The following is a 16,691-nucleotide window of genomic DNA, read 5'->3' on the forward strand; positions in this document are numbered from 1 at the left end:
ATAAAATACTAGAACGATTCCGATGGAATACGTGTCCCGTAATAAGAGTTCAGATACCAGTTTATCGCTGATAATTGCCGTTTTGCTCGTTATATACATATATCAAAAACCAATTTAATTACATAATTTGCGATGTAATTGCACCATATTCACATCAATTGAGATGACATACTGGCGTCGTTATTAAAAGCTTGTTGTGATTGAATTAATTACAGGATAACTAATGAACGTATGTTCCCGGGTACTTGTGATCGAATACCTATATAACATCGCTTCAAGACTTCTCGTCGATTATGATCTCACCGATTAAATATTTTTAACTAAATACCTCTAATTATCTCCAAATTGAATATCTCTAATCGATAAAATAATCAACACAATTTGTACTATATTGCAAGTTTATGATTTACCTTTCATTATATTAAATATTTATGACATGTAAAATCTAACGAAATTCCTGTTGCCATTTTCTTATCTCATTATATAACACAAAAGCTTTAGAAACGGGCGTAAATTTAATGTGTGAACTCGGATAGACTAAAAGATTATAAAGTCGGAACATTATATCGTCGTTCGTTATGCTCGACGTTGAGACTCACGCCTGCATGTGACCCTACCGTCGCACAGAGCAGCTTCGCTGAAGAATCGTTTGCGGAACTACGATCCAGGACTGGCGATTGGACAGGCGTGTCTATATACGGAGTCGCATGGGAGCCGTTCCCAGTGCAGCGTGATTGCATATTAAGCATTTGCGGTGAGCAAGAACAGGAGCAAAGGGAGACGGATTAGAGGGACGGTCGCTGGATGTATAAGAGACCTACTCCGCGTGGGACAGAAAGAAAAGAGGTATCTCGAGGGGGGGGAAGGGGGTGAGGAGGGCAGGGGAAAGGGAATACCAGGCGTAGAACCCTCCACGGCTCCTCGTGAGCGACTAAAAGTTAAATTGCGTTCCGCGACTGCACGGGAGTTCGGATTTTCGCTCGTGACTGAGTAGTCCCAAAGCTATTCCACCCTCACGCTCGCTTCCGCGGCATTGACGTTGAAATACGATTTAATTCTTCCACTTCGCACTTCCAGTGGACGAGGAGGGCGCTTCCGTGACGCGCCACCGACGCTGCCCGCCCGTCGTCTCGTTGTCGTAGACAGGGCGCGATGGAAGGAGGGCAGACCTCGGAGGAGAGGTCGGGCACACGTTCCACGAGGGCTGTCGCCCGGCACGGGAACGACCCCCGCGGATATAACACGTTCGACCGACTTTTCTCGCGCGCGATAACCCTGAAAAGCGATTTTCCCATATCGGTCTTCTGACTTCAACCCCGGCGTTTTCATCGACGGCGGAACGACTCTCAAGATCGATCGGTCGCCTGCCTACTCACCCGACTCGTCGATCACGACCCGAGAGGCTGATTCGTCGAGACTTTCCGGAAAGGCATAGCCTCCAGCCGTTTCTTCGTTATCTCGGGAGATTGCGGAGCGTAGATGAACTTGTATAGCTTTTTTTTTTATAGCTCGCGAGAAATCTATTCGTAAATGAGTAGCGCGCGTCATATTGAATTACCGAGCGCAGCAAATGAGATCTCAGTTAATGTTCGACAAACGTTTGTAGATTTCGTGTAGAAAATTAATTTCGTTTATTTCCATTCTCGTATTATATCCATAACTTAATCTTGATTAAAATAATATGAACTTTGGACGGCTTATTACGATGATATCTTAAACAATACTTGAGATATCTGCGAGCAAACGCGTCTTTCATCGCTTTCTATTTAGCTACTCTCTGCTAGGGCAAGCACTCGTTAAAAAATCGATCACTTTCGAGTCTCACGCAAGGAAAGGAATTCACCAGGTCGCTTCGGTGGATCTAAGTGTCTTGAAACTTTCCTGAGAGAAAACGTAGAATGGAATTGAGTGGATTCGATTTTGCGAAGTGTTATCTATTAAGGTAAAATGCGGAGACCGCCCGAGAGATTGTAAATATTACCGATCGTTTTGTTCGATCAAGACGCTGAGTGTTCGATATTACAGAGTAATATTGAAACTCAAAGATCTGAATCCACGATTCGCGAACAAATATTCATATCATGAAGAATGCAGTCAATCGTTTAAGCCCCCTCTGCCCTTCCATTCTCTAAGTAAATGAAAAACTAGATGACCTCCGTACCAATGTAGATAACCGAGGGAAAAGATTCAATCGTCTTCAAGGATTATGAAGGTTTTGTTGAATCAATAAAATTAACCAAAGAAAGAGAGAAAAGAACTCCCTCTTCCTCTTCTGCTTGAATAAGTTACAGCGCGAGAAAATCTTGATGAGACGATATGCACGTCACATGAGTTACTCCTGTCACGCACGAAGCATTGAATACATGCGCGAGGAGGAATATACTTAGAAAAGAGCTATGCGCGATCATGCCCGCGTAGCCTCGCAGTTTCCTTTCCTTAACTGTCTGGCGTACCTACGATAAGCGGGCACGATGTCATGCAATAAATATTTTACTGCGAGAGGTCCCGTGAAGAGAAGGGCCGACACGTTAGGGTACGTTACCGAGGCCGAGGGAGAGACGTTTTAGTACCGGCGCGGGCGGCCGCCTTTAAATTTAAAGTTTCTCGTCGTGGCGAGGATTAAACTGACTTTACAACAAGCGACGACCTGCACCCCCCTCGCGCACCAAGCGCCAGCTCCGGCATCTCTGGCATCGCTTCGCATACACTTTCCGCCGCCCTTCTACCTCGAGAGACGATGCATCGCCATCCTCCAAGCACATATCTTACACCTTATTACATTTCTTAAATATGACCCACCGGATACTAACGTCGGCCCGCTCCGGCCGCGGCACTTCTACCCCGACGACTCGACGGTGTGCCGACCATTCTATATGCAAAATTTCACGGGCCGCGGAAGCGAAACGGCGACCCGAGTACCGAATGAACTTCGTTGTGGAAAATAACGCGATGAATTTCCGGACCTAAGTACTTGAACTTATTCCTTTTTGATTTTTCCGAGGAGATACGCTTTATAGATGATACGGATAACTCTTCCTTCGAGAAGTTTCTTTCAGTGCATTTGGCTCTAGCACATTGAGATCTTATAATGAAGATGGAAAGTATTTTTGTATGCAAATAAAAAATAACTTTTTTTTGTGATGCAAGCAAATGTGAATTTAAGAACATCGAGATTTGAAAGCAATTAGTGATTTTTAGTTTATGGATATGCAGAAATATTTTACCTGTAAATCGGCTCACTTCTGCCTTCCTTGTACCAAAGCACCATGTTGATTTCGTCGTTATTGGAACGAATGTCGCAAGGGAGCTGCACCTTGTTTCCAATGACACCGTCAATGGCAATGATCGGTACTGCAACAAAGAAAAAGATATATTGAAATAAATTATCTTTTTCCATTGAATATAAATGTAATGTTTTTTAAATGCTTTGAGTATACATTTGTTATTCTAATTGGATCAATATAGGTTCTTTACCGTCATAAATTCAAAGTGTTAAACGCCACAGTTAAACAAATTATTGGAAAAAAAGTTTTGCTGAAGTATTTAAAAATTTAGCTAGATACAGATCTGAAAATAATTGTATTGCATCATTATATAAATAATTATATAGGACACTCAAACTAATTGCTAAAATATCAAAACTTTTTACAGCATTATCATCATACTTCAGCGACCTACTATAATTATTTTGATGGCGCAACAAAATTATTTTCAGATCTGTATCTAGCTAAATTTTTAGATACTTCAGCAAAACCGTTCTTTCCGCGAACCCGTGCAATAAATTCAGCCAGAAATTGTATTCGATGTATCGACAAAAATGTTATAAATTTCACGATTGTTCCTCTTTTCTGACGACAGAGAATAATGAGCTGCTTAATCCGCAAAACGTGGAAGCAGCTAACTACAATCAATCTTTAAGCTTTTAACAAGGTATCTGTAACACAAAATATTGTTACGGTAGGTAAAACGTTGGTGTAATGCGGTTTTCATGGACAAGAAAACACCGGGATTAGATCTCATTACACGAGAATCTAGCGGTGATGTACACGCTGACGGTTAAAGGCGAGCTCGTATCCGAGCTTAAGTCCCGCCATTCTCGTCAGTGATGGGATAGACAGTGGTTAACGGTGGTTTGATGTCGCTACGGTTTTGTCTGCTCGATTAGATTTACATGTAGATGGAGATATCGCGTTTTAATGAGCTGACTCCCTTCCTATAGCCCCCTCCCCTCGCTCTCTTTCTCTCTCTTCCTTTCCTGACAGTGACACTGAAGCTATCTTTCCGCGACGGCGCGTTCCCTGACGTCTCATCGGACTTCTCGATCGCTTCTCGAGAAGAAGCGTCGTGCCTCAGGAGCGATCGCTCCCAGGGATCCCATCGATCACCACGCTAGTATTTCGTCGCTCGACGTCTGATCGCAACAGGGTCGGCCAATCTCAAAGTCCACGGATTTCCGTCCTGAACTATAAAGCGCCGACACTTCCACGGAGAAGTGAACGGGGAAAAGGGTCGAGAGTGGCCAGGAAAACGGATCGCCGGTCCGAACGGTGACATGTTCCAAGGGAGCGCGCGCGCGTGCGCAGGCCAGTGTGTTCATTCCGAAATCCGCGAAGATATTGCGTGAACGTGCGAAGTGTTTGCCGAAGGATCCAGAGCAATCGTGCTGAACGCTCTGAATTTGAAATTAGAATATCAGCCGACTTTCGGCAAAGCGATGGGTGGGTCGATATGAGAAACGCGATAAGCAAACATATACTGAGCGCAGTCGCCCTTTCTGCCTTGCGCTTATCCTGATTCTTGCTAGTGTAATAAAGTACTTTCGTGTATATATTAACAAACGGCAATGTGATCTTAAGATCTTAAGCCCGTTCTTCTTAACGTTAATACGTTAATATATTACATATACTATACATACACACACGTATGTATTGTAATATGTTATTAACTTTGTTAAATAAATGTTAAACAAGTATATTTTTAATTTTTTCTAACTTCTTGCTAATTTTGTATTTTAATAATATAAATAATGTATCAAAGATATACTAATTTTAATAGATCCATTTATCTTGATTATCGCCAGCAATGCGCTTAACGTAATAGGACCTAATATGTTCGTTCAACAACGTGACATTTATAAATCGTGCGCGATTGCGTTTCACACAATTAAGATATCTTCTCGTTATGTAAAACGATTCTACGGATCGTAAAACGGACACATTCTTCCGATTCTCATTTAATCCCGAGAAAAGTTTCGAAGCGGTTTCCGGAAGGAAACTCGAGGAAGCTCCGCACAACTTGCGGAACGTCCGCGGGCGTGACAAGCGCCGCACGCGAAACAATTTCATTTATCACAAGAAAAATAGCGGTTTAACTCCACGAGTGGGCGTATCATACATTTTCTGCGAGTTCGTGGGGGACAAGAGACGAAGGGCGAGAGCGAGGCGGTGGAAAATGGAAGACAAGGGCGGGTTGTCTCTTCTTTGTCGTCGTAACCGACGACGAGGAGAGAGCACGACCGCGAGTGTATTAGCGTGGATGACATCCCCGACGCTAGGTCGTCGCGGTCCCAATAGTAGGTACAGTTTATTGTGCTCTCCGCCGGCACTTAGAGTAAATACAGGAAGACAATTGTCAGTGCGTCAATGCAACGCTCCGGGCCACGGCCGGGATGAAACATGCGGTTCCGAATGTACGTTGTTGACGCTAAAAATTTGCATCGCGGATGAGGCTACCGATACGGCGTGGCACGAGAGCCACAGGCGGGAAAATTATTACCAGACTAATTGGTAGACCCGCGGCGGAAATTGCCCGTAGCACGGATAACCGTGGTTGCTGCCGCATTAAAGTTCGCAACGCCGCGCCGTCACTCGCTGTGGAATACACGATTGCCTCGTAAAGATAATTCCGAATGTTTTCCCGCTGCGTTCGATCGATGAACCGCGCTCGTTGAATCTACGTAATGTCTATTTTTCGCGAGAGAACGCGAGCGAACGATATCTATCGACGCGCGATCTCTCGCACTCGCTGTAAAAATCATTATTATGAGTAACGTGCACATCCTTCTCATCTTGACGCATACTTAACGACAGCTCCGACGTCGATTGATGGAACGACGCTGTTTCTTCACTCCGTGTTGCTCACTGAATGGATATACTCGAGTCGTGTCATAATGAATCCTAAACGCCCACGTCGTTCCCGGTAGAGATCGTTAGAGGAAATCGTAGAGTTAATAAATAATCTTTCTACGTGGAAAACGAATCCATCAACGGTTACTCTCGTTAACTACACGATTGGAGGCAACATCAAACGTATACGCAAGTGCACGCCCTCTGAGTCTGGCCTTCCTTTACTTACCGAGCGGGGAAACCATAAATAAGTAATCTTCCCGTTTCCACGAATGCGCGGGAGGGCCCTGAATCTCGAAGATGATCGCCTTGGGTGAACGCGCGCGCAGGATGCCACGTTTATTTTCCTTTTTATTGACGACGTAAATTTAACGGATTTTATTTTTTTTTCCTCCTCTCTGATCTCTATTTTCCTCCTTCGCGGCTCCGCTCGCCATCAGGAAATGAAATACAACGTTATTTCAAGCGGCGGAGCGTATGCGGCTATTTTTTCCTCAGCTGATAGCCGCCAATATGTTATCAAACGATGAGAGATTATGAAAAGCTATGTGTTCAAAGGCCAAAGTTCATAAACGTGAAAAATAGCCGAACAAATAAATAAGTTACAGTAAACATAATATCGATTATATATATAACAGTTTCGGTATGCATGCATCTAATGATATTTTTAAAAAGTTGAAAATAAAATCTATAAGTGGCATTAAAACATTCAAATTAACAAAGTAAGAACCAGATATACAAAAATTTGTCGGTAAAATTTAAGAACACCCTTCATAATTGACCGAATTACGACGACGACTCGTACCGAATAACGAAACCATTCAAGATTTAAGCTGTATAAATAGCCAACTCGGTTAACTAATCGGTTAGCTGATAGAATGTGAGATGTTTGTTATTCCTCTTCTTTCTTTTTTTAGTACTATTAATCAAGCGATAAAACGAACGTTATCGTAGCCGTGTGCTTTAAAATTACAGCTCTATACGATTATTGCAGAAATAGGAATGACGCCCGGGGCAACTCTCTCGACAAAGTAATCTTTCAAACGGTTTAATGTTAATTACGTATTACGTGAACGTTGTTCATTCGTATAATATGAATGAACGGTAATTCTTTGATATATTGACTTCATAAGGAAGGTCCGAAGAAAATAACGCGTACGAGACGTCAAGGCGTTTGTAAAATGATAAAACAGTTTTTTTCGTTTGTATTCTCAAGGCACACACGAGGCATATGGGCATAATTTACATAAGCATGGTCGAATGCCTTAATGGAGGAGCATACGGAGTTTGATTATATATTAAACATGCCCATGTTTTCAACAATAATAGGTCTCGAGTGTAGAGATACTCGGAGCTAAATAGATGATGACGAAAAGGACTTTCGACCGGTGTGGGCCGTATGGCACGCGTAGAAAATACATTTAAGACGTTCGATGAAGCGCAGACGCTGAAATCGTTTGTCATATTCGTAACTGACATGTAGATAAGTGCTCCAATTTACATCAAGATGTGATTGGTCATATATCTACGGTGGCAAGAGCACTTTGGTTTAATTATTTCCTCGCAAATAGAATCACGAATGATACATATAAAGCGTTCAGACATGCCAATAGGTTGGTTTCTTAATTAAGTCTCCTGCTGGATTATCATAAGAAAAACGCGAATATGACGAAACTCCGCAAGTTATTGCAATAATAAGGAATCCTCTAATCAACTGTTCGGCGAAGTTTGGAAACAAGAACAGTCGTTATTGCAACACTAGCGGGACGACAAAGTATTCGATGAGGGAGAATAATTCATAATTTTATATAATCCCGCGCTGCAGGTATATACTATATGCGAAGCTTCGATTTTTTAAAGTAGACCGTCTGCTCCGAGTGAAGTACGTGCAGCGGTTATCGTGTACGGGTAGGAAATGCTATTCAAGTCGACAGTGCGACGAGGTAAGAATCGATAGAGTCTGTCGCTTGCCTAATAAACTTAGATAAATCATCATGTCCCCGAAAGATAATCAAAGACTATTCACCGGCGAAGTATACAGGTCGGCGTCGAATCGAGTTTATTTATCAATCGCGTGCTTAATCTCTACTAATTACCATAGCCATTACGCCGTGACTTTTACTAACTACAACTTTTGCCACCTGACTACCGCAGCACTGAAAAAAATTATTGCACACCAGCATCAATCTATTTCAACCGCTCCGGCCGTTCTAGCAGCTTTATTTCAATTATTCATGATTCCACAAAATTGTCATTACAAATAGCTGTTACATTTGCATGATTTAAATTTACATTTGTATGATTTTAACGTAAAACAAAAATAAAATTTTTTAAATTCAAATCGTGGTCAGAATCTATAAGAGTTCTTACGATTCGTAATTATGAGTTTGTCATTAAGTAATTTGTTTTCGGACAGTATTTTATTAGCATGAGGCTCTCTCTCTTTATTTTGTAGTAGTAATGAATTGTTACAATATTCTTCTTATTTCAGGCACTATCCAATCGATTATTACGATTTTTAAGTATTCCGCTTGTTGCTCTCTCAATAATTTATGTATATCGTCAATTTGTCTTAGCTAAGCAAAGCCGATTTGCAAGGCGTCGTAACAACAAATTATATATTAGCAACCGGCTAAAGCCGACGATAATCTACTTATGTATTCCGTTCGAAAAATAAATTTAGCTCAGCCTTTAGATAGTCGCGTGAATCTTCCCGATATCATTATTTATAAAAGTATTCGATATTGGCACAACATGTAAATATATCATGCAATAAAATTAATTTCTAAAAGTAAAAAAGTAAACTCAAAACACGGGGAAAGCGATACAGCTGATACTATGAAAAATATGCTCTTGTTATGAAAATATCTTGTCTTTAAGTATTTGTGCGATCATGGAAATCTTAGTTTGAGTTCTAAAGAATTTAATTTAGTTTATACATATATACACCCGGTGTTGAGATGATATCTGATATCTCTTGTTACATTCATCATGCTACATTACATGCTATCGTTTGAAAAACAGAGTGAATTATTAAATCACATAAATGGCGTGGTATTGTAGAGAGAAGTACGCCGCGTAAAGGTATCCGAGTCCCCGTTTTATAGGATAATAAATGGCGCAATATAAAAACGCGTATAAGCTGTTTGCAGCGCGGACGTTACGACTCGATGGGCGAAATGGATGTGCAAACAAAGAAGTTCCATTTTCGCCGTTCACGCGCGAATCTTCTTCGCGCGAATATGTAGATCATCGTAAAAATTCATGGCGCTAAAGAGCGCTTTTGCCCATTCCCGTATTTACGCAGAACGTATTTTAAAAATCATTGTAACCAGAGCCCTCCCCCCGGCGCATTCGGTCGCAGCAAGAAATCTTGAATTTTCCTCGTAGAGTGCGGGATGCTTTAAACTCCTCTTTACGACGCTCTATAGTCGCATCACGATCTTTGCGTCTGTTTCCTCCGCGAATAACAGCTTTCGCATAGAACAGAACAGTTCTGTAGCGGGGCTTTACAGTTCTCGAGTTCCGCCGGAGACATTAATCTCTCTCTTATGAGTTACGGGGGTATACATATTATACTTATATATATATATATATACTATATACATATATAAGTATGTACATATATGTATGTGCACACGTAAGATACAAGAAGTTCACAATCGGTATTGCAATCCTTAAAAATAGTATTAATAAAATAATAAAATGGAAAAGATAAATAAAACTTAATTATCATTATACACAAAAACGATAAAAATTGTCGAGCTTTTATCGCTCGTATTTTGTATTATATCTTACTTGTCGTATCAGGGTCCTGTTATCGCAATATTATACTGTGAGAAATATCGTATAAATAAGTCATGGTACTTTTTATTTCTATATAGCCTTCTACTATTCCGGTAAGCTCTGCATTTTACAATAAGCTATAAGTGAGTTACATTCGTCTGGTAATCTATATTGATTTAATACGTTACATAATGTTACATACATTGCATAGATAATTCTAAAACGAAACACAACGATTTTTTTTCCTGTCTTTTACGTTCCCCTTTCGTGCTAAACTTGGTTTTTTTACGACTGACAGCCTTCACACGACATAGCACCGCGATATAATTTTATGGTCCTCCAGTGGCACTAAGTAGCGAAAAAAAAATAATCTCTCGATCGTGGGAGTAATGACTTGCATGTCGGTCAACCTGGTTCTACTTTAGCTGGGCGATTATGGACGTCGTGCATTAAAGTCAAGTACTGGCATATCGCAACCAGGCACTCTTTGAAATATCGGATATCGGATACCGAAATATTTCCCACGAAAGCGTGACTTTGCAAGATCTATAATCACAGGATCGGTAAGGTATGTGAATTATGTTGCTTCCATTGCGCACAAAAGCTGCAATGTTTCGGCCCGATTCGTCGTTACAATAAGGTTCTCCTTTTTCTTAGCGTACTTTTACGATGAAGATATATACGCAAGTGAGAAAAAAACGCGACTGCGACGTTAAGTAGTAGAAAACGAACAAGATCTGAGAATAAATAACGGGTCTCGGTACGCTTATTTCATTATTCCACGGTATTCGTAGTTATACATTATTCTTTAACACAAACGCGCGGGATTATAATTTACAATCGTGATATCGGGCCAGCTGCTCCTACGATCAAGGAGCAAGAGAGAAATGAACAGCCTCCCCGTGCGATCTCAATTATCGCGCGGCGCTGTACCTTTCTTGGATGGCAGATCATTTGCCAGGGTCTAATGTCGGGTCTCGCTCGGTTCCCACCTCATGATTTATAGATTACTAAATAATAATCGTCGTCACATACTCACGCGATTGCGATGACGCGACGGTGGTAGTGCTCGGCGGAGCGCGGTAATTGCAGTCATCGATGCGAATATACGATCAAAGAACGCGCGTATGTATGTACGCGTGCGTCTCCGCGTGCGTGGCCTCACACAGTCCACCTCCTTGTCACTCCCCCCCCCCTCGATCGGTGCCGGCGGAGAAAAATAAACACAAACCGCGTCGGGCGCAATTACCGCAACCGCATCGAGCATCCCGCAATTATCGGGAGTCTCGATGCTCGTTACGCGAAGCGGGAAAAGGTGAAATCACTTTGTTGGCTGCGGCGACGGCGAAGTTGTAGGTAATAATCATCGATCGCGCGGGGAGAGGAAGCGCGAAAAAGTATACACCGAAAGAACGATCGATCCGCGAGAGAACCTTGCAACGGCTGATTCTGCAGCTTCTCACGCATGGAAAATTTCGTTCGGTTAATCGCCAATCGTTGCAGTAATTACACGCAATGCAACTGTCCCAATTATGTACGAGATTTTCATTTAATCAAATACATCCATGCGAACGCGAACGTCGATAATTATATAAGGACCGGTATGAATTCATAAAGCAATCGATTATACATGAAATGTAAAGAGAGATAGATAGATAAAGAGAGAGAAAAAAATTTATTCCATATAAAAATTGATATAGCAAAATAAAACTACGCGGAATGTCGGAATCGCGATAAATTACGACGTTATGTTTGTTTACGGATAAAAACGCGAACATCGCGGCGCCGAGGTGTTCTAGAGAAATCATCGCGATGCGAGATGTATTATGCAGCAACAACGGAGTTTCAAATTAGTTACCTCGCGGATGAAATCGAGGTGCGAATAAAATTCCATGATTCGCGCACTGCGACTCGATACGACGTTACCGCGCTGTAAGTCGAAACCTAACCGCGCACGCGGACGGAGCGCGCGGCGACCGTTTCGTTCGAGAAAATGAAAAGACGGGGTGAGTACAGAGAGCGGAGTTCGTCGGAGGCGCGCCAGTTTTAGGCGCCCATTTAAAATTACGGCGAAAGCGCGCGCCGTGCCCCAGTGCTTTCCAATTTTCGCGAGGAGCACAAGAACGTGCTAAACGACCGTGGCGCGGAGTTCTATCGGCTGCGGCAGCACCATCCCCGTTCTCGCCCCCATAATCCTTTCTCCTGTTTCTATTTTTCCCAGACACTGAGTATGTGCCGCCGAGCGTGAAAGCCGTGTGCGGAATAGCATTTGGTGTCTACCCTCGCAGGTTTTAACGGGCAGTCCCGTATGCCAGACGCGTGCCAAGTTTCCCTGCTCTCCTTCTCTCGCGTCATTCTCATCCTCCATACGAATGTATGTGCCGTGTCTCTGTATGTGGTATGTATGTGTGTGCGTGTATGTATGTGTGCATCTGACCCTCGAGAGGAAGAAGCCGCGGAAACAGCTCCTATTTTCGCTCCGCACACATCTCTCTCTTCGTGTGCCACCGCATCTCGCCACCCTTCTCGTCCTCAAACGCGGAGGATATCTCGCCTCCAGCAGCATCCGCGGCCACTTTCGAACTCGGCGCCATGTGCGTTCGTCCGCCTCCTCCTTTTCTTTATTTTCCTCGTCTGCACGACGTCTGGTCCCACCTCTGCCGATATATGTCTGCCGTTTCTTCCTGCGGTTCTTCCATTCGCGAATCCGACAATATCCCTACAATACGGGACATCGGACACCGCGGGATCTCGTTGCAGCCAGAACTCCCGGAGTTTTCAGGAGATGCGGTCGAGTCGAATACTCTGCTCTCGTCTCCGAATATAATGCTTCTCACGTTATCTCGCGCGTGGCGCTACATAATGCATTTCATCGCAGAGATAGAATCGTTCTTTCGCAGCTACGATAATGCGCTTCATTTACGTGATACTTTTTAATCCGATTAACTCAGACATGCAGAGAGACTCAATTGGCCAGTCTGCATGATTTACAGTGACTTACGAAACTAATCTAAATGTTTTGTACTGCACGACAATTATCCACGATTAACTGACTCGAGAAGAAGATAATCGACAACGGCCTTTCAATATCAACGTAACATATAAACAAACAAATATCTGCAATCTCTCTTGCTATAAATATTTTCATAAATATTCAAAAGAAATTCGTAATAAGGGATAATACGATTAATCAATTTCATGAATCACTATATCTAATTAGAATAAAAAAGTATTATAGTAAAATATGTAATATGTTATATAGATACATGTTATTTTTTCACAGAAGATAGAAACATATTTTTTCTTGTTGAAAATTGGAAGTACCTATATTAAAAGACGGTTATCGGTATTTTACGAATTGACATAGAATTTATGGTAGAAGAATCTTTATACCTACTCTTCTTGTCAATACTCTTTGACGTCTGCTAGTTTTTTTTTAATAGAGATTCCTTTTACTCATTCACAAAGTTAAAGAAATAATATATTTTCTGTTGTAGGTAGCAGATATTTCAACGAATCATTTACAAGATAAGTTCGACGCACCCCATTTATTAATATGACACGGACAAGCGAAATTAAAGCCGGATCCATTAAGTAACAAATTCTGGAGTCGACTAACTTGGGATAAGAATAAGCGCCACCGGCATTATAAGAAAACATAAAAACATATTTGAAGGACTTTTTGTTTAGCGAAAGCCTCCATCCGAGTTTTATAAAGCTGCAGCTTTCCCGTGGACATTGTTCTACAGAAACCTGCTTTCCAGGGAAGAGAAGACAGATTTGAGTGCTCCTTCGATAAAGTTCCAGACCGTTCTTTGTATCCTGTTACTTATTTACTCCCGTTAAAAGAACGTCCCGACTAAAGAAAAAAGGCTGCAGGGAAGAAGGTTTCCAGTAGCACATTGGCGAGCTTTAAAGATCTTTTCAATCGGGGGGTACATCCTAAATGCATAGCACGGGGCTTGGACATTGCGTTATCTCGTATTCGGCAATATGCTCGTATTTATCCGTCCAAAAGAATTTTCCAATACTACTGCAGCGGGTACTGATGAGTTATTGTGCTCAGCGGCGAGTATCAGGGCGCATGTCGCGAATATTTATTCACGTGTGAACTTTCGATGCAGTTCAGCTATATCTCGCGATTCCTCAATAACCGTGCCGCGCGTCAGTAATTAGAATACTGGAATATTTTAATTTGTATATTGCCTGCGCTTTTCTAAACCTGACTATTATTCAATGCTAAGTGACTTTAAATTATTTACTTCATTAAATATTGTAATTAGAACAATTCAGAGAAATTCTCTGACGTCCGTTTAAAGCGATAATTTCGAATAATTTATATTCCCAATATTTTCCTAATAACCTTATTTTTATCGTTGTATTATCGATTTTGTCATTAGGAAAACGATGAAGTCGTTACAAGTCTCGCAATCACGGGAGATTGCACACATAATTTTTCTTTGTTGAATTTCCGACGCGCGTGAAGAAGAGAGTCGAAAAAGTAAAGCTAATGAGGATGGAACCCAAAGAAGAACGTGATATACCACACGGCGAACATGAACGGGCAGGAAAGTCTGAAATCACGTGGCAGTAAACTAACGGGAGCTTTCGGTATATACCCTTCCGCGTATCCAGAAAGAGGGCTTTCCGGAGTACGAACGGCGCGTACGACGTGTTATCCGGCTCGAGATTACTTCTTGGAGCGGAAATAGGGCGTCGGCTAAGGCGCCGTTTCGAAATTATCGTATAATTTTGCGCAGGTAACAGTCGCCGCCGCCGACGAAAATAACAGCGAAGACTATAGCGCGAGTCCAGACGACAGACCTCAATTTTCTTAAATAAATTATTGCGCGAAAAGGCTGGAAGGCTCGCGCACGTACTTCGTTAACGTGCAGCTAGCACGAATATTAGGACAAAGTTCAGCTAACTTGAGCACAGCTTTATAAAGAAATTGAAAAACAATTTTGCTAATTGACTTAAAACGTACGTACATATTTTTACGTTCGCGTATAATTTTCCTATGTTCGAAAGATTCAAATATTTTGATTTGAAATGCCCTATGTACATAATATTTACATATCGTTGAAAAGGTCGACTACATCCCACAACTAATTTGATTCAGTATCTATTACATATCTATTAGATACTGAATCAAATTAGTTCTAAAGTGAATCGATCTTTTCAACGATATGATATGGCTATGCTCGTCAACAATAGACCTATCTATTGTTCATTTTCTACATTGTTCGGAATTTTTCAAATGTTTTTTTAGAAAACGAATTCAATGAAATATTGTATATGTAATAGTTGCAATATGATTGTAAATTGTAACAATGGCGTAGAAAGGAAGGGATAAGTATTTTGTGTATTAAATTTGAGTAGTAAATCATTACGTTACGTCAAATGTTCATCGTAAAAATTACATTTTATTTAATTGAGAAATAATTCAGTGCGGATGTATCGATTCATTGGTAGTTTAACTTCCTTGAGCGCGCGGTACCCGGTATTGATTCGGCCCGGAGTCTCGGATTACCTAATTAACGGATCCTTCTATCTATTCCGGAATCTGCTCAGGCACCGCCTCTGTGCGACGCTCATTACTCTTTGATCGAGCGGGTGAAGCGCGAGTATAATTCTCAAAGGAAAATTTTAAGCGGCCGAGACGCGACGCAGACAAGATGCAAAGAGACAGCAATACATGTTCTCGGTTGGTAGTCGGTGAAAAATAAAGAGAACTACACTCGTTTCAAGAATTGAGAAATAGAGAGAAAGTGAGGGTGAGAAAGAGAGAAAGGGGAGAAGGAGGAAGGAAGAGAGAGTAGCAACAAAAAAGAAAGAAGAGGAATTCGAACGAGCCGTGGGACGGTTAAATAGCCCGTTACCATCGGTCGTGTGTAACTTGCGAGACTCGAGTGACTTCTCCATTACCTCCCATGCGATTCTTCCACGTCGGAAGTTCGTTTTAATGCGTTCGCATCGAGATGGGTGCTGGCGACCCTGGCAAGCTCTCTCGAGTGTCGTCTAGGCGACTTGGTGGGAACTTTCAGCGAGTTCCATTCGCAGCGATTCAAGATGGAGCATTCGCTCGAGCGCATCCTTTCTCGATATTACATCGAGTAATCTGAGACAACAACACGGCGAGCCGGACGCTGCCGCGTAATTGTAATTGCGACGCGGAGTTTCTGGAACAATATGCATCCGGACGTATCGAAATTAGATACTGCGATGAGCTCGGAGTATTCGCGGTGCGCCAAGTCCGTCCAAGTTTCTGGCGTGCATTACCGTGGATTGGATCGGTGCACGTAACGATACGTCCTCGCACTATGATCTAAATCACGCGGGAATGTCGGCGAAATCCATTTCGGACCGTCGCGCTGACTGCCATCGCCATGCTGATTAATAGGAATACCAAATTCTCGCGATCGTACTTAAAATTCCGAATTATACGGCTGAATGGATGGTTCCGTGTTAAGATAATATTGATTCGGCGTGACGATATATATACGTTCGAATTAACTTTGTCTTAAGATCGTTACTTTGAGAAGACATTTGATATCTGCGCAAATATTAAACGCGAACTTGGCGCTGCCAAATACATGATGTTAAATAATTCAATCAATATCGTGTATCTCTGTAGCGAATATGACTTTATCATTGAATTCATTTCGCTTAAATAACATCATTTAATGTCATTTAAGCAAATTGCATAAATTGTTGCGACTCGAGCTACTTGCTCAATTTTTTATCCGTATAATTGATATGAAACGATATGGCACATAA

General features: G+C 41.8%; 1 protein-coding gene across 3 annotated transcripts in view; it reads right to left on the bottom strand.

Annotated features, from left to right (window-relative positions):
• LOC139818750 (neural cell adhesion molecule 1-A) overlaps positions 1–16,691 on the bottom strand; it is a 136,502-nt gene that overhangs the window by 33,680 nt on the left and 86,131 nt on the right. For all 3 annotated transcript variants that reach the window (XM_071787632.1, XM_071787634.1, XM_071787631.1), the window contains one exon: positions 3,225–3,351. In XM_071787632.1, the coding sequence (XP_071643733.1) occupies positions 3,225–3,268 (44 nt within the window). In that variant the 5' untranslated portion in view covers positions 3,269–3,351. The remainder of the gene's footprint in view (positions 1–3,224; positions 3,352–16,691) is intronic.

Source organism: Temnothorax longispinosus, chromosome 9, assembly GCF_030848805.1.
Source record: "Temnothorax longispinosus isolate EJ_2023e chromosome 9, Tlon_JGU_v1, whole genome shotgun sequence".
Lineage (NCBI taxonomy): Eukaryota > Metazoa > Arthropoda > Insecta > Hymenoptera > Formicidae > Temnothorax > Temnothorax longispinosus.